Source organism: Podarcis bocagei (assembly GCF_964188305.1).
Source record: "Podarcis bocagei genome assembly, chromosome: W".
NCBI lineage: Eukaryota > Metazoa > Chordata > Lepidosauria > Squamata > Lacertidae > Podarcis > Podarcis bocagei.
In genome coordinates this window covers 3,103,931-3,131,753 of record NC_138131.1, presented here as the reverse complement: position 1 = coordinate 3,131,753, position 27,823 = coordinate 3,103,931, and the positions used below count along the sequence as shown (strand labels likewise).

Here is a 27,823-nt window from a genome sequence, read left to right as displayed (position 1 = left end):
TTTTATTTCTTGTAGAATTTCTTGGTTTTTCAACACTCGTTTTCTTTTTTTTTGGTATGTACTTTGCTGAATAAAAAAGCCTTGCTTCACTGCTTTGCTCACATTCCATACCACTTTCAAATTTGTCTCCTGATTCAAATTAATTTCAAAATAATATTTTAATATTCTACCCCTTTCCTAATATTTGTTGATCATTTAATAAATTCTCATTTAATCTCCATCTCATTGGGAAATTTTGCCCTGTTCTTTATTCCACCATAATAGAGTTGTGATCTGATAATGTCCTGGGTAGAATTTCTACCTTCTGTACCTTAATGTACAAATCTCTAGAGGGCCATAAGTATTCTACTCACAGAATTATTTGTGGTCAAATAAAATGTGAATTGTCTGTCCAGTGGGTGTTTTTTCCTTCATATATCAATTAGACTTAAATTTTCTGTCATCTGAAAAAAAGCCTTGGGCAACTTCCCTTCTTTTTGTATCACTTCTTCTTATAGTCCTGTCCCATTCCAGGGAAGCTACACCGTTCATATCTCCCATCAAGATGATCTTTTCATTCATATATTCAAATAGGTTTTCTTCAGGTCTCTTATAAATTCAGTTTTTTTCTCATGTGGTGCATATACACCTATCAACACTATTTTTTTCTCCTTGTGACGTCTGCATTATCAATATTCTTCCTTGCTCATCTTTAAATAATTGCTTTGAATCTAATTCAGGTTTTATATGCATTACTGCACCTTCTTTGCTACATCAGCGGCCGCAAAGTCCTTTCCCAATCTTTTATTGATCAGGATTCTTTTGTGTTTCTTCACAATATGTGTTTCCTGAAAGCAGATCACATCCAAATTTTTACCTCATCATATTCCCTTTTGTTTTATTATTGAGTCCATTTACGTTCCAAGTTAAGATTTTCAACTCCATCTTGTCCTTTATTTATCTCTCTTCTCCACCTCTGTTGGTTCTTCTTCTTCATGTCCTGTCTCCAAACCAAATGCCCTTTCTCCTGCTAATTCTTTTCCATATTTTCTTCAAAATTTATCTGCTTCTGTAGGATCCCTACACCTCTGTTTTCTCTCTTTAAATGTAAAGGATTACTCCCTCAGGTTATTCCAAACGAAATGTGATTTTGTTGTATCGCAGAGCATCTGTCAGATATTTATAATTTGCTCTTTTCTTTAACAGTCTCATCGGTATTTCTTTCAGGATTATTACTCTTTGGTCGTCAATCTGGAGATCTTTCTGATAGTGCATCTATATTACTATGGAGATTTTTAACTCAAAGAGAATTAAAGACAGCCGCCCAGCAGTTTTTGTGCTTTAGCATATCTTGATTTTACACGAATTTTTTTGTCCACTGCTGCACTAACCATTTCTTCCTCCATTTCAATCAGATTAGCAAGTTCTATTATTATTTTCTCACCTACCGTATTTTTCGCTCTATAAGGCACGCCCGACCATAAGACGCACCAAGTTTTTAGAGGAAAACAAGAAAAAAAAATCTGAATCAAATGTTGTACTAAACTACCGTATTTAATAAACAACCAGTATATCAGAATCATATTACAGCCATGTAAAGTGAACAGCAGTCAACAGTGGCATTAAGAACCATTATCACTGTCGTTAACAAATGAAGAGACACTTTAAGGTTTGAGTACTCTTCTAGTCTTCTGTGAACCCCAAGAACTCCTCAGTGCTAGAGTCAGAATTTATGAAGCTCAGTTGCACACAATCACTGACATCACTTTCTTCGCTATCTTCATGTAAAATACCATCTTCGTTTCCACCCAAAGCATTGCTAATGCCACATTTTTTGAATGACCGGACAACAATTTCCTCCTTCACCGAGTGCCATGATGTTTTCACCCATTCACAAACTTGAGTGATAGTGGGCCTCTTCATTCGTCCAGTAGATGTCAGATTATAATTATCAACAGCCACCCATTTTTTCCACTCTTCTCGTATAAAGACCTTAAATGGCTTGTTGATGGAAACGTTGAGAGGTTGCAACTGGCTGGTAAGACCTCCAGGAATTACAGCTAGATGAGTCTTCACTTCTTTAAAGCACTTTTTTGTAGTTTTGCTAATATGTGCTCTAAACTGGTCAAGTACTAATAATCTAGTTTAAAAGGAATCTTATGTGCTAGTCTTTTCTGCTTTATCATCCTTATCAGAATGGGGGAGGTTTTCTGCAAGAAAATACAGTGATGAAGGAACTGTCAGTAATGTACAGTATCTCCAATGTTCACCACTGAGTGCTGACCATACCTTTAACTAATGGCATCATAGTAAACATAGCCAACATACAGTCTGTGAAAAAAATAAAATTACGGTATCACCTGTCACGGCTAAAATGGCCGCTGTTTCTTTAATGCGAATAAAGCTGGGTCAGCATGACTCAGCGGTCTGCACCAAGTTGTATATATAAGTGAGAAATGTTAGTTTGAGGCTGAGGCTGGTGTTTGGGTTGGTTGGTTGGTGCTGGTGTGTATAGGTATTCAGTCGTGTTTTGCACAAAGACTTTTAATAAAACTCTGCAAGGATATTCCCGTGGACTCTTTTTGCGCCGACAAGGAGACTGAGAAGATAAAGGGAGGTCAGAACCCTTTCCTTCTTTTTTTTTGCTTTTTACAAACACTGACAGGTTATGGGCCCAGTGTTTCTGAGCATGTGCAGAGTGCAAAACGACTGGCAGCATCTCAGCAGGGAGCTGGTGAGTCCTGGTGGTGTATGGAGCCAGTGGCTGTGCATTGGAGCAGTTGGTGGCAAGCTGTAACTGTCTGCAGCGACGCTGGAGCGGCTAGGATCTGAGGATCAGGAAAGCACTCAGCGTCGGCTACTGGAACAGTTTGAACTGCTAGAGGACCACAGTAGGCGACTCACAGAGCGGCTACACCAGTTGCAGAGCCAGGCGGGACCTGAGGGTCAACAGAGGCAGCAGCTAGAAGCCGGTGAGTGCCAGCCAGGACCATCTAGTTGGACTCTAAAGAGAGAGTCAGGAGAGATTGCTGGAGGCCCCACAGAAGGGGCTCAGCAAGCACCAGCAGAGATGGCAGATTTCCAGTCTTCCCAAGTTGTAAATATTGGGGGAGGCATCCCTTTTGAACTTCTCTCAGAGAGCAACTGGCTGAGTTGGTCAATTAAAATGCAGCAATTGTTAAGGAGAGATGGACTATGGGACTGTGTTGAAACTGAGGTTTTGAGACGGGACCCTGCTGAGAAAAAACGGCTAGATGAAAGGGCCCGTGCCCAAATTATGCTGTGTTTGAGCAACTCTCAGTTATTGCATGTAGCAAATGCCAGCACAGCGTTTGAGTGCTGGAATTTATTAAGGGCAATGCATGTCAGAGAAACTGCTGGCACTATCATTTCTCTGACCAGAAGGCTGTTCAGGACTGTTATGAAGGAAGGTGAGAGTTTGGCAACTCATCTTCAAATGCTGAAATCTCTGTTTCTTCAACTACAGCAGAGAGGTAAGCGTTATGATGAGACTGACCAAACATACATGATCCTTTCAAGTTTGCCTGAAAGCTGGTTGCCTGTAATTAACAGCATGGAGAGTATGCGTCCCCGAGATCTGACCCTTGAGTATGTGGTTGGAAGATTGACCGAAGAAGCAGAAAGAAGGTCAGATAGACAGGCTGAACTCCAAGAACGGAGGAGTTACAGCCAAGGGGGCCAGCAGCAGAATCTGCCAATGGAGCAACGCCAAGGTTTGGACTTGGCAATGGCGGTGAGGAGGTGCTATAGATGCAACCAACCCGGGCATCTCCGAAGCCAGTGCAGGGCAAGACTTCCAGGAGACGACGTGGAACAGAGACAGCAATCGACGCAGAAACATAAGCAGAAGGGGTTCTCTTCAGGGAAGAAGAACACGCGTTCTGCTCAGTTTGTGTCTGCATTTTCTCGGGAGGAGAGGAAGATACCTCGAGGAACGTGGTTGCTGGACTCTGGCAGCAGCAGGATTATCTGCAATAGTCGGGAGGACTTTAAGACCCTGGAGAAGCCAGCTGATGGAAAAGACTCAATTTATCTTGCTGATGGTCGTAGAAGCAAGATTGATGGCCAGGGAACATGTTTCCTGCAGTGCTTGAACACTACTCTACCAGAGACTCTGTTTGTCAGCAGTTTGGACTACTGTTTGCTGTCTGTAAGCTGTTTGATTAATGCAGGGTATAGTGTTAAGTTCACGCAGGATGGCTGTCTGATAAAGAATGGAACTCAGGTATGTGGCCATGCAAAATTGGAAAATGGGTTATATGTAATGCAGGACAAGCCAATTAAAGCAGCCCAGGTGGTTCAGGATAATTTGCCAGTTCATAAGGGGTGTGTACATCAACTGCACAGAAAACTGGGTCACGCCAATTTCCGTGTGCTTTCAGAGATGCAAAAGGTGTGCAAGAACCTAAAAGTAAATAGCTGTAACTGTTTCCTAGATTGCAATGTATGTAAAATGGCCAAATCTAAGAGGAAGCCTGTGGCTTCTAAAAGCGACAGAGTATCTAAAGAGGTTTTAGAACTTGTCCATTGTGACGTGATAGGCCCTTTTCCACAGAAGACTGAAGGGGGCGCCAGATATGCTTTTCTGGTAATAGATGACAAATCACGTTTTAGTTGGCTGGTTTTGTTAAAGCAGAAATCTGAGTGTTTCCCCACATTCAGAGAATGGGTTGCCCAAGCTGAAAAGCTCTTCGCTCGGCCTGTCGTGCAGCTGCAAACAGATAGGGGCGGAGAATTTCTGAACAAACAATTTGGGGCATGGTTGCGACGTAAGGGGATCACTCACCGTTTGACTAACCCTTATAGCCCTGCTGAAAATGGTCTGTGTGAAAGACGTGGGGCTGTGATACAGTCAGTAAAGGACTGCCTGCTAGTGGATGCAGGATTGGGTCACAACCATAGGCTGTGGGGCGAGGCTTTTCTGACCGCAAACTTTTTGATTAATAGAACCTGGTCTAGCTCTATAAAAGATATACCATATCGTGTATTGTTTGGGAAAGAACCAGAGTGGACAATGCTCCATAATTGGGGTTCTTGGGCACATGTAAACATTCCCAAAGCTCAGCGCCAGAAAGGGGGCGCTAGAGCGCAGAAACTGCGGTTTGTGGGATATCAGTCCTATGGCAAAGGGTGGCGTTTCAATTTACGCCCAGGACGCGTGGTTCTGTCACGAAGTGCAGACTTCGCTGACCAGGACAGATGGACTGCGATCCATGCCAACCCTGATTGCCTACTGCCCCTGCAAGTAAGAGAAGAGGCTTCTTCTCAGCCATTGGCAACACAGGAGCAGAATGAGGAGGAGGCACAGATTTCCCCAAAAGATGTGGCAATAGATAATACTTCTCTAGAGGAAGAGGAAGAAGAGCCAGAGATAAGGGGGGAAGAAGAAGTAGTTGTGCCTAGACGCTCCCAGCGTTCAAACAAGGGTGTACCTCCTCAGCGTTTGACCCTAGGAGGAGTGAGAGTATGCAATGTGAGTTGTGTGGAACCACAAAGTTATAATGAAGTCTTAGACTTACCCCCTGGGGAACGTGCTTTGTGGGAACAAGCTATGAAAGAAGAAATGGACTCTTTTAAACGTAACAAAGTGTTTGAGGTCATAATGCCGCCACCTGGTGGCAGAGTGGTGTCATGCAAGTGGGTTTACAAAAGGAAAACCCTTGCATCTGGGGAACCACGTTTTCGAGCCAGATTAGTAGCCAGAGGGTTCACTCAAATTAAAGGGGAGAGTTATGATGAAGTGTTTTCTCCCACGGTAAAGAGTGAAACTTTTCGTTTAATGCTTTCCATTGCTGCTGTAAGACAACTAGCAGTGCACCATTTTGATGTTGATGCTGCATATCTGCATGCAAATTTAGACCATGAAGTGTTAATGAGACAACCCCCTGGGTTTGAAGAGGGGAATGGTGCAGTCTGGCGTTTGAGAAAGGCTGTTTACGGTCTCAAACAAAGTGGAAGGTGTTGGAACCAGTGTTTAAATGAAGCCCTTGTAAAACTTGGTTTTAAAAGGAGTGTGGCTGATCCATGCTTATACACCAAGGGGACAGGCAACAAATATCTAATGCTCTTAGTCTTTGTTGATGATTTGCTTGTAGCAGGGAGTTCCACAGATGAGATCCAGAAGCTCACAAGTCAACTAGAAAAGAGGTTTAAGCTTAAAGCCTTAGGGCCCGTAAGCAATTACTTGGGAGTAGAAGTAAGGCAGGAAGCAGATGGAAGCTTCCTATTGAGCCAGAAAGAGAAAATTATTCATTTGATAGAGCAGTTTGGCATGGAAAACTGCAAGCCAGTTCAAACTCCCATGACACCAGATTTCCCAAAGACAGTGTGTGATGATGAATTTGATCAGCCTGAGTTGTATCACTCAAAAATAGGATCACTGTTGTATTTAAGCCAGTGGTCAAGGCCAGACATTGCATGTGCTACAAATGTTCTGAGCCAACGTGTATCTAAACCCAGTACTGCCGATTGGTGTGCTTTGAAAAGGCTTATCAGATATCTAAAGGGGACATTAAATGTATGTTTAAAGATATCTAGTACACAAGACGAAAAACTAGAAGTATTTGTTGATGCGGACTGGGGAAGCTGTGTAGCTACCAGAAAATCTACAAGTGGAATGGTTATGATGTTTGCCAATTCCATAATTGGATGGAGGTCAAAGAAACAAGGATTTGTTGCGACCTCATCCTGTGAGGCAGAATATGGGAGCCTGTCGCTAGCATGCAATGAAATCATGTGGTTTATACAGATACTAAAAGATCTAGATTGTAAAGTTGATTTGCCTATCCAAGTGTATGAAGATAGCCAATCGTGCATTGCATTAGCGGGCTCGGAAATAATGAAATCCGCATCAAAACATATTGCTATCCGTCATGCGAATGTGAGAGATTGTGTACAGAATGGGGTAATCAAACTGGAGTATCGTCAGTCACAAGATAATATTGCTGATTTGTTTACCAAGCCTTTGCCAACAACATGCCATAATGAATTGATGACAAAACTGGGTTTATGTATATAATGTATTGTTGTATTGTTGTAATGTATTGTTTCTGTTGGAGTTTTTCGCATTTAAGAAACAGAAGGGGTGTCACGGCTAAAATGGCCGCTGTTTCTTTAATGCGAATAAAGCTGGGTCAGCATGACTCAGCGGTCTGCACCAAGTTGTATATATAAGTGAGAAATGTTAGTTTGAGGCTGAGGCTGGTGTTTGGGTTGGTTGGTTGGTGCTGGTGTGTATAGGTATTCAGTCGTGTTTTGCACAAAGACTTTTAATAAAACTCTGCAAGGATATTCCCGTGGACTCTTTTTGCGCCGACAAGGAGACTGAGAAGATAAAGGGAGGTCAGAACCCTTTCCTTCTTTTTTTTTGCTTTTTACAAACACTGACATCACCCTAAATGTTTATTGATATTATAGCATATGCATCATTTTGCTTTCTTGAATTGTCCTAGGCCTAGGTGCCTTCGCCCCCCCCCACTTTGTCTTGAGATCGCAGCAGTTCTCAACCCGTGGGTCCCCAGATGTTGTTGGACTAAAACTCCTATCATCCCTCAACTCCCATCTTCCCTGAGTTCTGGCCTTGCTACCTAGGGTCAATGGGAGTTGTAGTTCAACAACATCTGGGTACCCACAGGTTGAGAAAGGCTGAATTGTGGTATGTGAGGTGGGGGCTTAACTGCCCCCCGCATATTTTATTTAAGTTGGAAGAGGGAGGGAGGGAGGGAGGGAAGGAAGGAAGAGAGAGAGAGAGAGAGAGAGAGAGAGAGAGAGGGAGAGCTCACATTTGTGGGTGCCTGTGGAGGGCAGCCGCCTTGCCTCGCTGGAACCGGAACAAAAAGAGGAGGCGATGCCGGGACTTACCAGCACAGTAAGCTGGGGGAGGGGCGGAAGGGGCTGTCTCCATCCTTCCGGCTCATTGTAAAGCAAGCAGAGTAAGAGCTGCTTACACGCGTGCAAGCGGCTCTCCTTTTGCTTGAATTACAGTCAGCTGGGGGAGGGGCAGAAGCGTCTGGCCTCCCTCCTGTTCATTGTAAAGCAAGCAGAGCTTCTTGGTCCCCCTTCTCTCCATCCTCTTCCTCCCCTCTCTCGGCGAACAGCCTGCCCACTGCTCACAAACCTTAAGGACAGATTCTGTTTACAACAAGGGGAAAGATAGATAGATAGATAGATAGTTTATTACGGCCATAGGCCCATATTCAATACATCATACAGCAACACAGGTATAACAAGATAAAATTAATAAATTAAATTACATTTAAATCAAGTACATCTCAGACCGTAAGTTTCTAATTTCCGTTAAAATAAGAACAATATAGCGCTTAAAATATCAAATTATCAGTATAAATCAATATTATTTAGGCAAAATCAATAATCATAGAGTAATCCATTTTTCCTTTTATAGGCTAATACTGTTATCAGAAATCTGGCAACAGAAAGGGACCTACTCTGGTCAGAATCTTGCAATAAATGGGGACTTCCGGGTTAGCGCGATCGGCAAATGGCGGATTCCCTCCGAGCTCCGGAGGGAATCGGCTTTGTAGAAGACGGGTCCTGCCGCGGCGGCGACGTGGGGACCCTCAGAAACCACAGGCGCGGAAGCCTGTGGACCTGGTAACTCGGCGGGCACCATTTGCGCCCTCCCTGACCAGCGAAGAAGCCTTTTTAAAGGCTTCAGAGCCGGTGACGGAGAGTGGCGTGGTGCTGTGAGTGGATCGCTTCTTCTACGGAGTGAAGCAGCGAGCCATGGCCGGAGAGCGCTGACTTCTTCTTTGAACATTTGGACTCTAAAAGTAACAACCCGTGAGTAATACGGAAATTGGACTTAAAAATCTCTTCTAATTGAATTCGGTACGACCGGGGGAGGTGCTAAAAGGAAGTCCATCACCCCCCCCCCCCTTGCAGGCATTTTTAAAGCAAGAATCGGATAACTAAGGTTGTGAGACTGTTTCTCTCTCGTTGAGATAAAAAATTTTAATTCCACGATTTGGCTATATAAGTTTTGTGCTGGAGGATCAGAATTGACTATGTGAGTTGAAGTTTAACCCCCCCCCCCCGGATCCGGGAGCGACCCGAGAGTGAGCCTGTGGAGGATTTAAATAGAGTTTGACAGCTGTCAAATGAGCTGTCAAAGTCAGGAAATTTGACTTTGTGCTATATCTACCGGTTATTTTTGCTACATTGGACTTTAAGCTTTTGGAAATAAGAAATAAGAACAAAATAACCTGATTGTTGGATACTGTAACCAGAATCCCTCTAGAGGGGGTTCTGAGATACTACAATGGCTGCAGATGGAAAAGTACAGGCAGAGCTGGATAGAGTGTTTCATTTCCTGGGAATATTGCAAGAGTTGAGTGATGTTATGACTACAAATCTTATAACCTTGAATTCTAAAGTAAACAACTCTGCTGCAATCGGTGAGGACTTGATTCAAGAAGAATCTGCAGCTGGAGAAGAAGGAATTTGTGTTGTTTTTGAGGAGTTGAATGGAGGAGCTGAAATGTGACAGCTGGAGAAGGACAACCAGAGGCCTGTCAGGATGGAAGTTAAGGAAAGCAAGGTTCGGATGATGAAAATTTGGTACGAAATGGAGAATGAAGATTGGGGACTCTCTCTTATGGGGAGTCCGAAAGACCTTTGGATTACAAATTCGACAAAGGTGAAGATTGAAGCATTTGGGACATTTGGGACATTGGTATCTGAAAAGATCAAGAAACAGGATCTGGACCTTTTCTCTGAATATGGAGGCCTGGTTGGAAAAAATACAGACCCTAGTGGGTCAAAGCTGCTCTGAGACTTGATGTTCAACATGAAGGATTGTCAACAAAACCGGCTGAAAGGGACTGAAAGAGACTTAAGGGCCTCGGACGTGATAGACCCAGGCTGAGAACTGATAGACTGAAAGACAATTTTTGGGGAGCAAAACCGGGGAAGGGGGGGAGATTTTGGGAATCCAAAGGGGTATAATTATATGTTTTTATTGGACAAGTTGTTGGGTAACAATTATAAAAATTGGGAAACTCGTGAAAGGGAACTTGGAACGACCTTAGAAAAAGGTGTAAATGTTATGTATTAAAATGAGGTTTAGAAGTTTAAATTTGATAAATTAAGATAATTTAAGTAAAATGTTAATAAGGGATAATTTGGGGATAAGAACTTGTTGAGTTAATTATTGGAATAGGGATGCAAGAAGGGGAGGTGGGGGAAGTCCGGGAAAGTGGTTAAGAAAGTAAGATTTTAAAATTATATTTGTTTTGTGTGTGTTGTGTGTTGTGTTTGTTTGCTGTTGTGTTTGTCTAAAAAACTTTTGGAAAACCCTAATAAAAATTTTATTAAAAAAAAAAACATAATCTTGCAATAAATGAATTAGCTGTGTTTCCAAGGAGTCACCTGAGATTTCCAATAATAAAGTGGACAAAAATCTGATCCGAGAAATTGAATGTAGTGAACAACAGAATAGTATATGTTGTAAAGATTCTATAGATCTATTATCGCATACACACATTGCTGAGATCCGACCATTGGAAAATCTATTATTCAAGACATTGGAAGGAAAGGCATTAAATCTTGCCTTAATAAAGGCATATCTGTGGGCCGCTACAGACAAAGAGGTCAAATAAGATGGTATCTGCTGTGAGGGCACTATGCCAAGATTTAATGGTGAGCAAGTGCCACTAACCAAAATGGTGTTTTGTTGTAGGTCAATCTCCTCAAGTTTTTGAGTGAGGGTTTTTTTTGCTGTGGCTAGGTCCAATTCCAATAATTCTGATGGAGACAATCCATAGGTCACTACTTTAGAATGGATCTCTTTTGCCCCTAGGACGGGAAAATTATCTCTCCAGAGGCACTGGATCAAATACAGATTCGGGAGCCTATGCCTTAAGGACAACCAGTAACAAAGGCTGCGCCTCCAAAGAGTATTTTCTAAAGATGTAGTTTTTAATTCTAAGCGAATAGCTGCGTTACTAACGCACTGAGGAGGTTTTAGCAGTCGTCTTAGAAATTGATTTTGAATTACCTCCAAGGGCATCAAGTTTACTGCGGTCCCCCATAAAGGAACAGCATATGCCAATGTTGCAATTACTTTAGCTTTAAATACTTTCAAGGCAGATGGAACATGAAGAGCCCCGTCCGAAAAGAAAAAGCGCAAAAGCGCAAAGGATAGGGCCTTGGCCTTGTTTAAAATATGTGCAATATGGGCCTTCCAACCCAGATTATATTGGAGAAAGACTCCCAGGTATTGAAATTTATAGACCTGTTCAAAAGGTTTTCCATCTAATTGCCACTTATAGGATTTCCGACTTTTTGAGAAGATTAGTACTTTTGATTTAGATTGATTTATAGTGAGGGAATTTGTTTTACAATATGAAATAAAGAATTTTAATGCTCTCCTGAGGCCAATTCTTGAGAAGGATAAAATCACAGCATCATCAGCATAGAGTAATAGTGGGCAACAATAGTTTGCGAGGCGGGGGGCATGGGTGATTTCCTGAGATTCAGCCAATGGTATCCTCATGTCACTAATGAATAAATTGAAAAGAAAAGGAGCTAGGATACATCCTTGCCGGACTTCTCTGTTGATGGGCACAGAGTTTGTGAGATCGCCGGCTGGGGTTATTCTCACCCTAGCAGCCGACCCCTCATGCAGCTGGATTATTAACCATAAAAGTCTTCTATCAATTCCCCATCGGGTCAACTTTTCCCAGAGCAACCTTCTGGGGATGCTGTCAAATGCAGCCTTAAGGTCGATAAAAGCCGCACAAAGTTGGCCCCGGTTTGAAGAGGAGTATTTCCGGGCTAGATGGTACAAGACTAAAACATGGTCCGTAGTTGACTGGTTCGGTCTGAATCCTGCTTGCTCAGGGCCTATCAGTTTCTTTTCTTCAGCCCATTGGGTAAGTCTATTCAGCAGAAAATGTGCGTATATCTTTCCAACTATTGACAGTAAACTAATATTCCTATAATTCTCCGGATCGTCTGGGGAGCCTTTTTTATATATTGGAATTATAATAGCGTCCTTCCATATTTTCGGCACCCTTCCAGTTGTATTAATAGCATTGAAAATAACAGCCAGGATTTTTGCCCACCAGTCGGAATGTAGTTTTATGGCTTCCGCCGGAACCAAATCTGGCCCAGGGGCTTTGCCGATTTTAAGTTTAGAGATTAAATTCAAGATTTCATCGGGGTCAGTAGGAGGCCAGATGGGGAGATGGTCAAATACATCATCAAGAGCGTTGGTATTGGGATCTGGTGACGCAAAATATTTCCTTAAAAAGGATTCCCAGACCGGGGCAGGAATTATTGTTAAGGGATATCTCCTTGATCTTCTATTAACCAGTTGCCAAAATTGCCGTGAGCTACATGAACTAGAGGCGACTATTAGCGCCTGCCAGCGATTATGTTGCCACTCTTGCTTAGCCATTCTCTGGGCTTGCTTATATGCTGTTTTTGCTTGCTGGTAATTCCTAGATAATACTAAGGCACCAGAAGATTTATATTCATTGTAAATAACACAGAGATGTCGTCTAGCTTGTTTGCATTTTAAATTAAACCAGGGGGCACCGGTCTTAAAATGGGCCCGATTTACTTGGGTGGCTGGTACTGCAAAAAAGGACATAAGATCTTCTGTAAGCAAAGAGAATGAATTAATAATTCGTTCATGCCCATACAGATCTAAATCTAAAACAACATGAGTTTGAATTTTCTCTTGTTGGAAGAATTCCATATATTTTTGGGCTTGAGTTACTGACCATTTTATTCCTCTCACTTGTTCTGCAGTATTTATTCCCATATTTATGGGGTGTCTAGGCTTGATAGACTGCCAGTCTAAGGAAAGCTTGGCACTCAAGGGGAGATGGTCACTCATTTGGACGTTTTCTATTTTAAAATAAGAAATATTTGGGAATAAATCTCTGGAAACAATAAAATAATCGAGAACACTATTTGTAAGTGTGCTCAAATGAGTAAACTCACCCGGAATATCCGGGGGACAATTTCCGTTTAAAATTATCAAATTCAAACATAAAATCAGCTGATAAAGAAGGGTTCCCGCTTTGTTAACCCTATTATCTTTCGATTTTCTCTGTATATGGGGAGAGAGATCCGAGTTCTGGTGATCAGGTATGACCCACCATTTGGCCTTGCCTAGCGCTTCCCAATTTGCAGCTGTACGAGCATTAAAATCACCTCCCATGACTGCTGAGATATTTGGGAACTTAGTATAACAGAAAGCTAGGTGTTCTTCAAGTGTTTCCCATTTGGAATGGAGGTCCACTACCTGCCCCCCAGGGGGGGAATAAACATTTGTTACCAGTAATTCAAATTTCCCTCCTGAAATCAGTCCTGTGATCGCGTAAGGAGAGAAAGATTTAACAAGTGTAAGTTTTGCTTGCAATTTGAGGGAAATGGCTATTACCAAACCTCCCCTAGGGCGTCCACCTTTAAGAGAGGGGCTAGCTGGAAGCAAAATGGTATCGTATCCATTTATGTCAATCACCTCCTCTTCCCAAATTTCTTGCAGGAGAATTACTTGAAATAAATTAACAAATTTTAAGAAGTCTGGATCAGATTTCTTCCCCCTCCATCCCGCAATATTCCAGCATAAAAATGACATCGAGGAGTGGTTGGGTTGGTCATTAGGTAGACAGATCATGTGGGAATGGGATTCTAACTTTGGGGGAGTTTCAGCTTCAAAAAAATCAGTAATTTTCCTTTGAGAAGGTGGCAATCACGCTATATGTCCCAACTGTTTGAATTTATTGGGGTGGTTTGGCTGTAAAGTCGTGCCACTCGTCTTGCTAAAGGCAGATGTTTGCCTAAGATAGTCGACTTTTCAGAGCCAGATGGTAGAATTAGGGGGGTATTAGAGAGAGCGAAATTAAGTCAACAGGTATCATGCCACTAGTTGAGTGATCATTAGTTGTTTGAATAATTTTGTTAATACGACCTGTCGGGTCTTCAACCAGATCATTCTTCGGGGCTAAAAATAAAATGGAGTCGTCTCTCATTTGTTGGTCTGGTTCAGCTGGTTCTGTTACCGGTTCGATGGTATCTATGGATTTATTCAACTTGCACACGTTAGAAGAGAGTGGGTTAATAAAATTACAAGTAAGTGGACCCATATGGGGCACTTTACATGGAGAGCCTAATTCAGATTCGTTAAGTTCCCTCATTTTGTCCCAGGCAGATGTTGTAGTCATATTTGCCTCAGAGATGGGGTGCATAATAGATGGGTCTGGTGACGGGGTTTCCGCCTCCAGAGTATGGAGGAGTGGATTCATCTCCGCAACAACCAGTTGGCTGGTAGGGGTGGGTGCCTTCCCAACCCACAGGTCCAGTTCTTGGTTGTATAAGCGTGGGACAGAATCTGAACCACAGTCTCTATCAAGCATATTTTGTTTAGGTAATCTCAGCTGTTCCTCCGTCACTTTTGTCAGGCAGAAATAAAGGGAATCAATTTTATGGAGTATTTCTTTCTGAACTTCTTGCGGGAGAACGCTATAGGAGTGGAGTAAGTTATTATCAAAGCTATCAAGGTCGATTCCCTGATTCTCCGCATACCTGGGCCCAAGGAAGTCCAACCTTTGAGAGTCCTTGGTAACCAGGCCAGTAGGATGTTTGTAGATGTCCTCCGCAGAGTTTATATCAATTAGAACATGTTGATCAATCTCATGTTGAGTTTTTGGCAAATTTACAATATGGGGGATAAGTGGAATTGGAGGTGCTTCATTCTTAAAGTACCTTGAGATTCTTATACCACTCGTCTCCAGGTGTTCTCTACATTTGTACACTAGTTTTGCCAGTCTCCCCTCATAGAATGAGACCACCGCTCTGGCAAGGAATCCGTTGAAGTATAGATATTCCACTTGGGCCAAATCAGTAGGGTTATTAAGTATACCCGGCATATAGATCTTTAAAAGGTTCAATAGATGGGCTTTACGCTCTTCTTGTGACAGGAGTCCTGGGGGTTTAGGATAATTTGATAAAACGAGTTTGTTTCGGTACAGCACCAGATTCCAGTTTTTATTTGTTAGATTTGTCTGGTTTCTCTTCTTAGAAGGATTGGTTTCATCTACAGATAGAATGTGAGACCATGGATCTTGGATCAAGATGTCTTGCTTGGAGTTAGGTGTTGGAGTAAGTGTTAAGGGTTCCAAGCAGTCCATCGCAGCGTCAGGGCAAGGGTTTATAGAACGTTCTTGCTTAGAAGATTTCCTAGTTAGAAGTTTCTCAGTGTTCCCACTGTTCTCGGTTATTGGGATACTCTTGAGAAGATTAAAGAGCTTTTTAAAATTCATTTTTTTGTAACGCACTGCCTTAAATTTTTTAACATTTCTGCTCTTTTTTACCCTTATAGGCCTCCTTTTCAAGGCAGTAGCCCTACAAGATCTCTTGGCCTTCCTTGGTGGTCTGTTTTTGCAGGTGGTAGGAAGGAAGTTGTTATTACTTTCCAATTCTACAGTCACCCCGCTGGATTCCCTACAGAGAGTTTTGCAAGTGTCCATCATTATAGTGAGGATTTTTGTACAGGTGGCCAGATGAGATTTTATATTTTCGATATCCTCAGTTAAAAGCACAAGCCATTTGATAACTGATAAATCCTCATCCTCATTTGTGTCAAGTTGGAAGCAGGAGTCTCTTGATGTTTTAGGGTTTCCCAAAGAGATCTCTGCAATTTGTTTTAACATTAGTTATTCCACTTCTCGGACTCGGGATGGTTCAGGAGAAGCTTGGGATTTAAGTCTCTGTTTTGGGAGTACTTCGGTGACTGTACCAATTGTGTTTGGATTTACTTTGGGCTTTATTGGCCCTTTGTTGTGGCATTCTTCTACACAATCCTCTCTCTGCACAGCCGGCCCTTCAGTGCAGGAGGGAGAAGTTTCAGTTTCCTGCTGATTCTCACTCGGCTTGACTTTACCCCTATTCTTAAAGGGCCGAGTGCTTTTTGTTTGAGCTCCCTTTAGGGTAGGTCTTTTAGAGAGAGGTCTTAGATCACTCCGATAAAAGCCTGGTGTTCTACAGCCACTCACCATTATTTATCTTGTGAAGGTCAAGTTGGTAAAAATCTCACCTCGGTTCTTTGGCTCCGTCGGGTGTTGCAGGAGGGTTCTCCGCCCAACAAGGGGAAAGCGGAGGCTGCCGGCAGAGCAGTGTGGCTCCCCACCCCCAAAGAGCAGCCCAGGAGCACGGGGCATCTGCGTGCAGCCTGCTCACTGCTCCCGGGGCTTCCCCCTCCAGCCCCAGTTGCCAGCAGAGCAGCGCAGCTCCCACCACCACCCCCAAAGAGCAGCTCAGGAGCGTGCCGCACTCCGGCAATTTGGCTCCAGGGACCACACATTCGCTCCATAAGACGCACAGACATTTACCCTTACTTTTTAAGAGGAAAAAGGTGTGTCTTATTGAGCGAAAAATATGGTAATTCCACCGTTGTGTCATCTGCCATGCCTCTCAGATGAAGAATCAGATCTTTTTGATGTACTTCCAGAACTGCAATCTCATCTAGAGCCTGTTCATAAAGAAATTTCATCGCTTCAGTATCCTCCTTCATCCTTTCTTGCTCCCTCTTTGTTTCTCTTACCCCCACTTGCTTTTTCTTAGAAGTTTCCTCCAAGCTGGAGGTTTTAAGCTTTAAGTCCTGTACTGCTTTCTCCAATTCTGAAGTTTTATGTGACAATTCTTTTAATTTCTGTTGTTAAGTTTGTGACTGCCACGGTATTGAAATCCACTTTTTGTTCCAGTCTCTGTATTCCTTTCTTCATCTCGTTCTTCATTTCTAAGAAAATTGTTGTTAAATCAGACTTTGTGTCTCCTTCTGCAATTGATTCTTTTCTCTGACTTGATGTTGTAGTTGGGCCTGGAGGTATTTTTTGCCTGTATTAGCCATAGTTTTGTCCACAACAATGGAAACGGACACAAAAAAGCAAAAAACCCACACACATATATATCTATATCTATGTATATGGAAACCCTCTTCCTTCCTCCCCTCCCCTCCCCCGCCCTTCTCTCCCTTCCCTTGCCTACTTCCTTTCAAATATTCAGAATACAAAGGAACAAATAACTGGAACATTATTTTATTTTTTATTATTTAAAATATTAACTCAGAATAACTAAACAATTTTCAACAATTAAGTTTCAATTTTCAATTTCTGTGTAGAGAAGAAATAAAAAATTAAAGCAAAAGGGAGGAAGGTGAGAAAAGAAATAAAATGTGTTATATATATATATATATATATATATATATATATATATATATATATATATTCAATGTTTGTAATTATATACAAATATCACTAGATGGGACTCTCTCCTTTATTATAGGGAAATACTTAAAAGATAAATAGAAAAATGGCAATTATTTTTTTCAGCCACACAGTGTCACTATATCACTGTAATTCCGTCCTTAATCTCTCACTCTACTTCCTCACGCTGTACTTTCCCTTTTAATCTAATTTTGATATTTGATTTCCTGTTTTCCCTCTTTCACTACAACTTACTTGCAAAGCTTGTCAGGCTACAAAAGGAAAGAGTAGGAAAAGAGTAGAAAAATAAAATAAGAAAGCCTTTAAACCCAACTTGTTCCCCCCCCCTTTTTTATAAATATTTTATTCAGTTTTCAAACATAGGAAAAAAGCACATAGTAAACACACAGGTTCCCTTCACCAAGGAAATAACAAACCAAGAAAGAAAACAAATACAATTACACCCACGAGCAATATAGAAAAAGGAAGGAAAAGAAAAAAGAAAAAAAAACCACAACTGTTCATAACATTTTTTATATAACTAACTGGACTTCCTCACATCTCCCTTACCCTGCATTCTCTATAATAAGAGTATCAGCAAATTGTTACCATATTTCATTTCTTGTTTTGTACTTCTCAAATGTTATATTTCTAAGCTTAAAGCAATTTTTGTCAATTACTTATAACTTGAAATAAACGTAATCTTACTTTAAGTTTCGATTCTTTCTCGCATATCACTTAGTTTTCAATATCTCACAGTCAAGTTACTGGAACCACCAACTTGTCCCCCTTTTTTAACTCAAACAGAGGTTTTGCAAGTCTCCTTTTTCTTCCCCCCTTTTAAAAAAATGATATTTATTAGAAGTTTAAGAATTACAGAAAAAAGAAAAAAAGAAAACAACAAAAAAATTGACAAAACATACATTACAATACATAAAAGGAAAAGCATAAAAAACAATACAATACAGCAGAAAAACAATAACATTAAAACACACATCCAATGTTCCATATCTTTATCTTTCATTTACTTGTTTCATCTACCTCTTCACACCGCCCTTTTTGTATTCTAATTTAATTAATTGTTTCAGCAAATTCTTTCCATCTTTCTCAATTTTTGTTATATAATTTATCTTAACGATCTAACCTATTAATTAACTCAACAAATCCATTCCATCTTTCACTATATTCTGTCATTCAATTTACCTTAATTTATTTAACCTTATCTTACCATAAAAAACCTTAAAACTTAATACTTAATACTTATTTGTACATAACTCCTTATATCATTTCTACTAAAGCCAAATAGTTTCATTCCAACATTTTTCCTAATACTCGTTAATTTTACACTAATTCTCAAAATCAATTTTTAAAAACTTTCTTCCAATCTTCATCCAACGTCTCTTCTTCCTGGTCTCGGGTTTTGTCAGTCCTTCCTGTCCATTCCATCTAGTCCATCAACCTGGTGATCTTATGTCCGAGGCTCTTAAGTCTTTTCCATGTCCCTTCTGCAGATCTTCTTCTTGTTTATACCTGCACTTTACTTTGTCTTTTGTTGATCTTTTTCTTAATTTCTTTCCTTTCTCATTGGGGGGTAGGTCTCGGGAGGACTCCAATCCAAAAATATCTCCATCTCCCCTCAGCAGATCAGCCCATTCCCCACAGTCAACACTGTAATCCAGAAAGTATTTAAAAGCATGTTTCAAAGTCCTTCCAAAATTAAGAGCCCTCACAACTCCAGACCCCCCCCCCGGTCCACTCCAGATTCAAACTTCAAGAACAGCGGCTTATGCTCCTGCAAGGCCTCGAGTCTCTCCATTTGTGTTACTTGAGGTTCAACAGCAACCTCCTCCATTATCTTCTGCACTTGCACTTGCCCTGTCAAAACAGGTTCCTGGGTTGGTTCCTGAATGGTTTCTATATGGATATTCGCCGTTTGTCCAAAGTTTTTAACTGCAACAGTCATCAAATCCATCTTCTCATGCATCTGCTCCAGCAAAGCGCTTGTCTTGCAAAAAGCAAGCACCAAAACTTCTTCTAAACACATTTTTATTCAAGGTCAGAGTCTGGTCTCACGATCCTAATCTTCACAGCTGTGAAATCCCCAGATCGACTCCAGCAACAATTTAACAAGCTCCCTCTAGAGGAGACAATTTCTATTTGTATCCATCTTTTGAAAGCAGATCCAACAAAGGAAAATTACTTTCATTTTTCAAATATTTTGTTTCTTTTGAATGCAAGAGGCAACATTGGAATCAACTTGTTTCTCTTTTTTAACTATCTGTCAAAAGACGTTCCATTCAGTCAATGAACTTCCCCATAAATTTCTGTCTCTGACACCCCGTTCCCAGGTTTGAGACGGTGGAAATTTATCTTTCTTTACTCTCTCTCCTGCAGGCTTGAACAGTCAAAAATCCCCCCCCCTTTTCTCCTCCTTCCAAGAGGGGTTTTGGTGGTAATAACTGAAGGAAATTTAGACCTTTATATACGACTTTCCAGACTTTAGCTTGCAAAGTTTTTGCTTCAATCTATTTACAAAAACGGGAGGCGGACTTCCTGTTTAGAACCTTCCCGCTTCAGTGCCAAATTAAAATGTTTCTTAATCCAATTTTCCGTTCTACTCACGGGTACTTGTTTAGAGTCCAATTGTCCACAGGAAAAAGTCAGCGCTCTCCGGCAATGGCTGTGCGGCTTCACTCCGTAAAAGTAGCGGTTGATTCAAAACACCGCGCCACTCACCCCGCGTCGCTTCGGATCCCCGAAAAAGGGTTTCCCTGCGAGTAGGGGAGGTGCTCCTGGTGTCAGCCGAATCCCACGTTCCCAGGCTTCCTCCGCCTGGGATTTTTAAAGGGTCTCCACCTTCACCGCGGCGGCAAGACCCGATTTTCACGGAGCGGGTTCCTCTCAGTCAGAGGAACTCCGCCATTGCCGATGGCGCTAACCCGGAAGTCCCGCAAGTCTCCTTTTTCATTCACAAAAACCATGTCTCTCAGCAGTTTGATTCTTCCTTCAGCCACTTCAATCATCCATTTATTTATGTTAATTCTGGGGTTTTTAAAACCAAATCTCCCTTCCCCTTTCTTCAGCTTTCTTCCAAAAAGCCCACCTCTTAATCCATATAGTAAATTACACCAACTCCAGTTTGTATCTAGCCCCTGTCAGTTCCAAATAAAAAATAAAGAGAAAATCAATTTTAATGACCAAAAAAAGAAAAAAAAGAAGAAGCAGAAAATAGACCAAGTTAGATTCAATCCCACTATGTTAGTCTCTTTTAAATCATAAAAAGGAGCAAAGGAAATAAAAAATAGTCCTTAGGTTATATTTTTTTAAAAGAAACAAAAATCAGCAATCCACAAGACAATTCAAAATAAATTCAGCCCCACAGTGTCAGTCTCTTTTGAATCATAAAAAGGAAAAATAGTCCTTAGAGTATATATTAAAAACACACACACACACAAAGTCAATGTCCCGCTTTCATCTCTTTCCCTCCACAATATTAGGGTTCTTTGCAGTTTGAAAATATTTATAACGTCTAAAAGATTCTGCATCCATAGCTTTAGGCAAATCACAGGTTAAACACAGTTCATTGCCTGGAATGCTTGTAAAAATTAGCCGCTATTATTCTCATTCTTAATTCAGTCCTTGCAGAGTTTTTCCAGCCAGATCAATTCCTGCACCGGAGGGGGGCAGGCTCCTCTTTAACACCCTGTGTTAGGGAATTGCTGACAAGCTAGCTGAGATAAAACTCCGGGCAGCCAGCCATATCTGTACAAAGATTTATTGCTTAGCTTCAAAGTCCTTACAAGAGTTCAAAAAGCACACTCCATCACGATGAGTCAGTTGGATCATCTGACGTTTTCTTTTGCCACGCCCAGCAGACCCATTTCCGCAGATCAGCCCCCCTCTTTCCTCTGCTCCGTGAGTGGCTGATACCCGGAACTGGCTCACCCTTCCCCGTTTCACTGTCTCCGAACATTTATTTCTCTTCCTCCTCGGACGAGGAAGAATAGCTGCTGATTAAAGACTTAGGCTCTCTGTACGTGCCTCTCTTCTCCCCCCTCATCTCCTTCTCAGCCTCCAATTCCCTGACACCCTGGTGTGGATCTAATTGTTTTATTGCTGCTAATTTAGGTTGTTTTTTATTACCTTGTCAAATTGGTCCGAATTCCTTTGCTTCAATGGAGGCACTAGAGGCAGTTTGCTGTGAGTCTTGATTGCACCTTGTGTCTGAGCTCAATCTCAGATCTCCCTCAGCTCCCTCCGGAGCTTTGGGAGATCCTAGAGAGTGTCCTTTGATACCGCCGGACCCTTCGGGACCTGAACTTTTCCTTCAGGCTTTTCTGAGAAGCTGATTTGCCTGAGCACATTTCCCAGACCCTCACAGCAATCAGGCTGCGCAGAGCGAGCAGTCTCTGTCGTCCTCCATTATCCGCTCGCAGACCAATATTGTGTTTTTACATTAATGTGTATTATAAGTGTCGTCAGCTGCCCTGGGACCTTAGGATGAAGAGCAGGTAATAAATTGTACTCAGTGTTAGAATCTCAATTTATAAGCTACCATATTTTTCGCCCTATAGGACGCACTTTTTCCACTCCAAAAATGATGGGGAAATGTGTGTGCATCCTAAGGGGCGAATGCAGGCTTTCGCTGAAGCCTGGAGAGCGAGAGGGGTCAGTGCACACCGACCCCTCTCACTCTCCAGGCTTCAGGAAGCTATCCGCAAGCCTGCGGAGCCCAGCAGGAACTCTCGCGGGCTCCGAAGGCTTGCGGATAGCTGCCTGCAGCCCGAAGCCCGGGGAGCGCGGCACTGTGCACCCCGGGCTTAGGGTAGCTATCTACCCCTGCGGGCTCTGCAGGCTTGCGGATAGGTGCTTGCAGCCCGAAGTCCGGGAGCACAGCACCGTCGGGCGCCCGCAGGCTTGCGGATAGCTGCCCTAAGCCCGGGGTGCGCAGCGGGCTACAGCACCACGCTCCCCGGGCTTCGGATAGCAGCAAGCTCCGGGAGCGATGGTGAGGTTGAGCGCAACCTTGCCATCGCTCCCGGACCCGTTCTGGGGGCTGGGGTCGGAGGAAGCTCAGGCTATTGGGTTTGTAATGTTTTAATTTCCTGTTTTACTGCCTCTTTATTTGCCTTGTTTGGCAGCTGTTTCTTTTTCATAATTTCCTCTAATTTTTCTTTTTTCTTTTTCTCTCTCAATTTCCTTTTAAACGAGTTTTGTTGTATAAAGAGGCCTCTCATTACAGCCTTGCTTGTGTCCCAGACCATCTGTAATTTTGTTTGCCCTTCACTGTTTATTTTAAAATAATCCATCAGGGTCTTTTATGCTTTTTCAACAAATTTTTGATCATCTAATAAATCATCATTTAATCTCCTTCTAAAAGAGATTTGGCTTTCTTTTTGGAACTGTGCCTGGGGAATTTCTAACACTGATGATAACTAACATAAGCTTTCTGATTGGTCTGTGTAGAAGATGCCCCCCCCCCCTGACAACGTTGTAAATAGCTCATCCCCTGGTCATACTGAGTAGAAATGTAAGAGGCCATAAAACTTGATGAGGGTGCAAGGTTCTTTAACAGCCCTATTCCTTTAACAGGTCTTTGGGAAAATTGGCTCCATGGAGCACAGTTAAGAGAGACTCAGGGAACTATGTTGCAAGCCTCCTGCCCCCCTCTTCAATTTCTCTCTCCTCTCTTAGTGCTTTTGATTAGACTAAATATCCCCTCCAGATATTTTGTGTATTGTGACTTCTTTCCTCCCCCCTTTTAAATGTTGTACCAATCTGCTTCATCTCCTTTATTTTACATCAGGTTTAATTTGGGGAGGTTGGCAGTGGGACAGGCTGTACTTTACTAAGGATTTTGGGATCCCGAGACAGACACCCCCCCGCCTTGCCGTTCACAGCATGATGGCAAAACAGATCATTTTCCTATCCTACATTCAGCTAGACACTTCACTTCTCAGCTTCTGTTGATCAATAAATCACCTGCTTTTCCTCCCATGTAACCCATTCATTTCAGCTATTGAACCCAAGCTGCTGTTCTTTAGTGCTGTTTCTCCTTTATTCCCACTCTCTTTCCCCCTCCCTCCCGATGAAAATGGTAAGAACATATTTCTTTTCCTGCTATAAATATGAAGTTATTTTATCTGTGCTGATGCTTTTATTTTATTTTTCTCTCTCTCTCTTCTCTGACACAGTAGGTAACCAGTTAGGGGCCCTGGAACATCAAAGGTAAGCAGTGGGCTATGTTTTATCTTTTATTGATCACTTCTAATCATTTATTCATCTGCCATCTATACTGACAGAGTCAGAGGTTGAGAATGTGGCAGAACTGCATAGACTCAATTTCTCATCTTCCCACATGTGCACCCCTCAAGCCCCTTCCATGCTGAACTTATTTGCTTGCATTTCTAGATATTGCACGTCTTGGGAAAGGAATGAGGGGCATGTATGGCATGGGTAGCACATAAAGGAAGGTCTGCATTTAATTAAACATTGTGTCTTGAGCTAAGATCCACAGAGCTGCTTAGGGTAGCCAAATGGAATTTGGGAAACTCCCACGAAAAACTTGGAATGACAAAATCCTTGTGCCAGCTGAGCACAGTAACAGAAGCGTCTGAATACTTGATAGTGTTTATTGAAAAATAGACAGACTATGTACAAATACAGAATCCTTTAGCTTTGTTCTTCCCACCACCTTGCTGTTCTCTCACTGCTGATTGCAAGCTCCTGCAATCACCTCCTTGCAAAACGCCTGAATCCCAAATGCCTGAAAACCACACAAAATCTGAGTGCAAATGTCTTTTATAGTAACTCACCTCCAATGTCCTAGACATAAGAAAAGGTGCATTGGCCCTGAAGCAAATACTCCAATTAACTGTTGCTGAATGTGCAAATTAATGACAGCTTAGTCTATCTAGCTCAGTATTGCCTTCTGTAACCGGCAGCAGCTTTTGCAGGTTTGAGGCCAAGAGACATCACCTGTCCTCCCTGGAGATGCTTTCAAAGATTAAGCTTGAGGCTCTGCTGTTGGTTTTTGGCATTTTGGTTAAAGGGGAAAATAGAACAAGGTAAAATAAAAGAATTCCTGGATGTCTAAATCCAGGTTTGGGGCAAGTACTCATTGGTGAGAGCCCCTGCAGAGATTTAAAATCACGTTGAAATAAAGGCTGTTATACTGTTAAAATATCTCCTCCTAAGTCACTTCCTAAGCTACCCACTTCCCTTAGGCTAGAAAGAGGCCACACGTTTGGTAATTTGAAAATAGTTTACTTATACTCTCCTCAAAGGTCAGATTCATGTGCTTTTAAACACAGCAGCAAGAAAAGACAGACAGTACAACTTAGTTTCAAAAAGTTTCTAAATTATTTGTATAGAAACACAAAAATGGCTTGCTGAAGCCACAGTCTAAGCTTGGAGCATCCAGTACAGACATCCTTACTGTTCAGGTTCACATGGTAAAAAGATAAAAGTGAGAAGAGAACAATGTTCAATTCACTCTGTGTTTGAGGGAAAATCTGCAGCTCTCAAGCATTCATTTATATATGTTATTAGTAATTGGGGAATTCCCTCCACACAGAGGCCTGTCTAGTGTTATGATGAAAGAATTGGGAGGGGGAATCGGGGAGCCACTTGATACCCATTTATTAGATTTCCTCTACTCTCAGTCAGCGGTGGACCATTCCCCACCTGTGTCTGAGGCATATGTGTGCAGGGCACACCGTGGGGGCAAGACCATGGGTTGGGATCACCACCGGAGCAACCCCTGCCCACTGCTGCAAAGTGGGGAACACGCATGGCACCCTGCAAGCGCAGCAACACTTTGCAAGACTCATATAAACGAGGCTGGGCTAGCGGGGCACCGCAAGCAGGTGTGTGCCCTGGCTCCTGCGAGCCCAGCACTGCATTTGCGAGTGGTGCTGGCTTGCAGTGAGGGCGCTGTGAGTTGCTGTGACATTCTTACAGCTGACAAGGATGCAACAGGCATGCTATGGCACTGCTCGCAGGGGTCAGGGCACATGTCTGTTGCATCCTTCTCAGCCACTCCACCAGTTGGAGGGCATTGTGAGAAGGATTCAACAGTTCACAGCACGCTCACAAAAGCAGTGCTGGGCTTGCAGGGGCCAGGGTGCACAACTGTTGCATCCTTCTTAACTGTCCTCCAACTGGAGGGCACTGAGAAGGAAGCAACAGCTTATGACTGGGTAGGGTGCCATGCTGCACGCCCCCCCCCCGGTCTTTCATCACTGTGTTTTAATTCAACTTCTAAAACACTCAGAAAAACCCAAGTACTGTATCAGTAAAGGTGAAAAAACACACCCAAAATCTCACAAAAGCTGAAACTAAACTGTAGGAAGAACTTTCTGGAGGACTTCCAGAGCAGCACACCAGAGAGACGGGTGGAGATCCACGCTTCTGCAATCTCAAGGTGGACCTGGTGCCAGAGAGAGAGAAACGAGGGACTAGGCGTAAGTCACCTCGACCTCGGGGGGGGGGGGAACCTGAGGGCGGAAGCCTAAGGCAGCTCAAAAGAAGAGGTTTCCCAATATTATAGAACAAAGAAAACTGATATAGAAAGACGTGGGGAAGACCTTTGCGCAAAGAGGCAAAACCACTCTCTGGTACAAACGCCCCAATTCCCCGGCACAGCAGCGCTGAACTCTCTTATAAAAAGGAGACTGTTAAAAGCAAATGCCTCCCCGTAAAATAAAATTGAAAGAAAACAATTGAAAAACCTCTGCCTGTTCAGTGGAGGGAGGGGGAGGCAGGAAGAAACAGTTTGTGAAAGGAACTACAGAACTGAACAGACAACAAAGAAGGGGCCGTACTCCTCACGTGAAAACCCTCTGTTAATAATTGCACAAGGTGTTTTAAGAAAAGCGTGCCTAGATACACCAGACTGAGCAAAAATAAACGAACAGAAACTAGAAATTAGAAGAAACTAGAAGAGTAAACTACTGGAGGGCTTTATAATGGACTAAAAACTGTAGCGAAAATAAATGACTAAAAAACAGACCCGCTGAGGAAAAATAACTTGAGAAAACTGATATACCTGTGTGAGAGAGGAGATAGAGAGGTGTGGAGGGCGATTGCTGAGTCACGGGGGCCCTCCACCATTGATGGAGATTACTGAGAGCAAAGATAGGAAGAGGAGATTCTAAAGACCTCAGAGAAAGAAACACAGGGAAGGAAGGAAACTGAAGGAGGAAACAGTGACTGCCCCTGGCCTCAGAGGAAATAAAGGCCAGTTAGCCCAGTCCCAGGTTGCAGGAGCAACGTCGTTGGAAACCTGTTTCTGCCAGCACCCAGCCCTGTTCTTCCAGAGTTCCCGACCTTGCCCGGTTCCTCGCTTTGGACCCCGTTTCGCCCTTGGTGGACAGTCTCCAGACCCTCGACTCAGGACCGGACTCTGACCACGCCTCACGGTAACCTCCCCCCGGGACCAGCACAGTTTGCTCCCGCCACACCCGCACTTCCCCTTCGTTGGAGTGCGTTCGGGAAGAGCCAGAAGCCATGGCCGATCAGGCAGCTGCGTTGGTGGCATTGGCCCAGGAGAACCAGGCCTTGACTCACACCGTTCAACAGCTAAGCAATGCGGTTACGGCACTTCAACAGCAGTTGGACGCATTACCGGCTCCTGGGGCTGACGCCCCAGTTTCTGGCAAGTACCCAGTGGCCCTGCCAGAGAAATTTGAGAAATTTGATGGATCCCCAGCCAGCTTTCCCATGTTCCTTGCCCACGCCAAGCTGTATATTCAGGGTCGAGCTCGGAATTTTCCTGACGATCGCACCAAGGTGCACTTCTTGATCAGTTTGTTAAAGGACCAGGTGGCCAAGTGGGCCTTGACACTGCTCCGGCAGACTATGAGGGGTTTTGTAACCACTTGGAGACTGCGTTTGGCAACCCTCTGAAGGGGAGCCAAGCCAATTGGGCGATTCGTAGGTTGAGACAGGGAAGTCCACAGCCGCCGCCTATGCCACAGAATTTCGGCTGTTGGCGCAGGACTTGTCTTGGAATGACTCTGCACTTCGGGACCAATATCTTGAGGGACTGTCGGATGAGATACTCGACCATCAATGGATCGCCCCACAACTACGGACGCCCTCATTCAGCGGAGCCTGCAGATAGACGATCGGCTGGAGGACTGTTGCCAGGCCAAGGGACAGCCAGCACTCCCGGCTCCTGGCTCCAGGCCTGCCCAGCAGGTCCACGGCCACAGCCGAGTTGCCGGACGAGCCAACGCAGCTCGGGGCAGCACGACCTCGCCTCTCCCCCTTGGAGAAGACGCAGCGTCGGGAGGGGAACCTGTGTCTCTACTGCGGTGGGAGTGGACATTATGCCCGATCCTGTCCCGAGAAGATGCTGGCCGCAGGGAAACCGCCAACCCTGGTAGCCGAAGGCCCTGGATACCTGGGGTCCCAAACCATGCAAGAGGGGCCCTCACTGGTGGAATTGTGACACCTCATGGTTCCGGTGCGCCCATACCCCCCTGGTGGGCCCTGGATTCTCACCCATGCTCTGGTGGATTCAGGGGCAACCCGCTCGTATATGGACTCTGCCTTTGCCGCCCATCATCAGGTGCCACTCCAGG

At 43.3% G+C, this 27,823-nt stretch overlaps 2 protein-coding genes across 7 annotated transcripts in view; both read left to right on the top strand.

Moving 5' to 3' along the window:
• LOC308577831 (far upstream element-binding protein 3-like) overlaps nt 1–27,823 on the top strand; it is a 400,928-nt gene that overhangs the window by 105,928 nt on the left and 267,177 nt on the right. For 5 of the 6 annotated variants that reach the window (XM_081178227.1, XM_081178228.1, XM_081178224.1 and 2 more), the window contains exon 3: nt 23,429–23,462. In XM_081178227.1, coding sequence (XP_081034353.1) covers nt 23,429–23,462 — 34 coding nt within the window. The remainder of the gene's footprint in view (nt 1–23,428; nt 23,463–27,823) is intronic. The other variant, XM_081178225.1, reaches the window with a different exon arrangement.
• LOC308577842 (putative CENPB DNA-binding domain-containing protein 1) overlaps nt 1–27,823 on the top strand; it is a 495,861-nt gene that overhangs the window by 278,756 nt on the left and 189,282 nt on the right. The window lies entirely within an intron of this gene.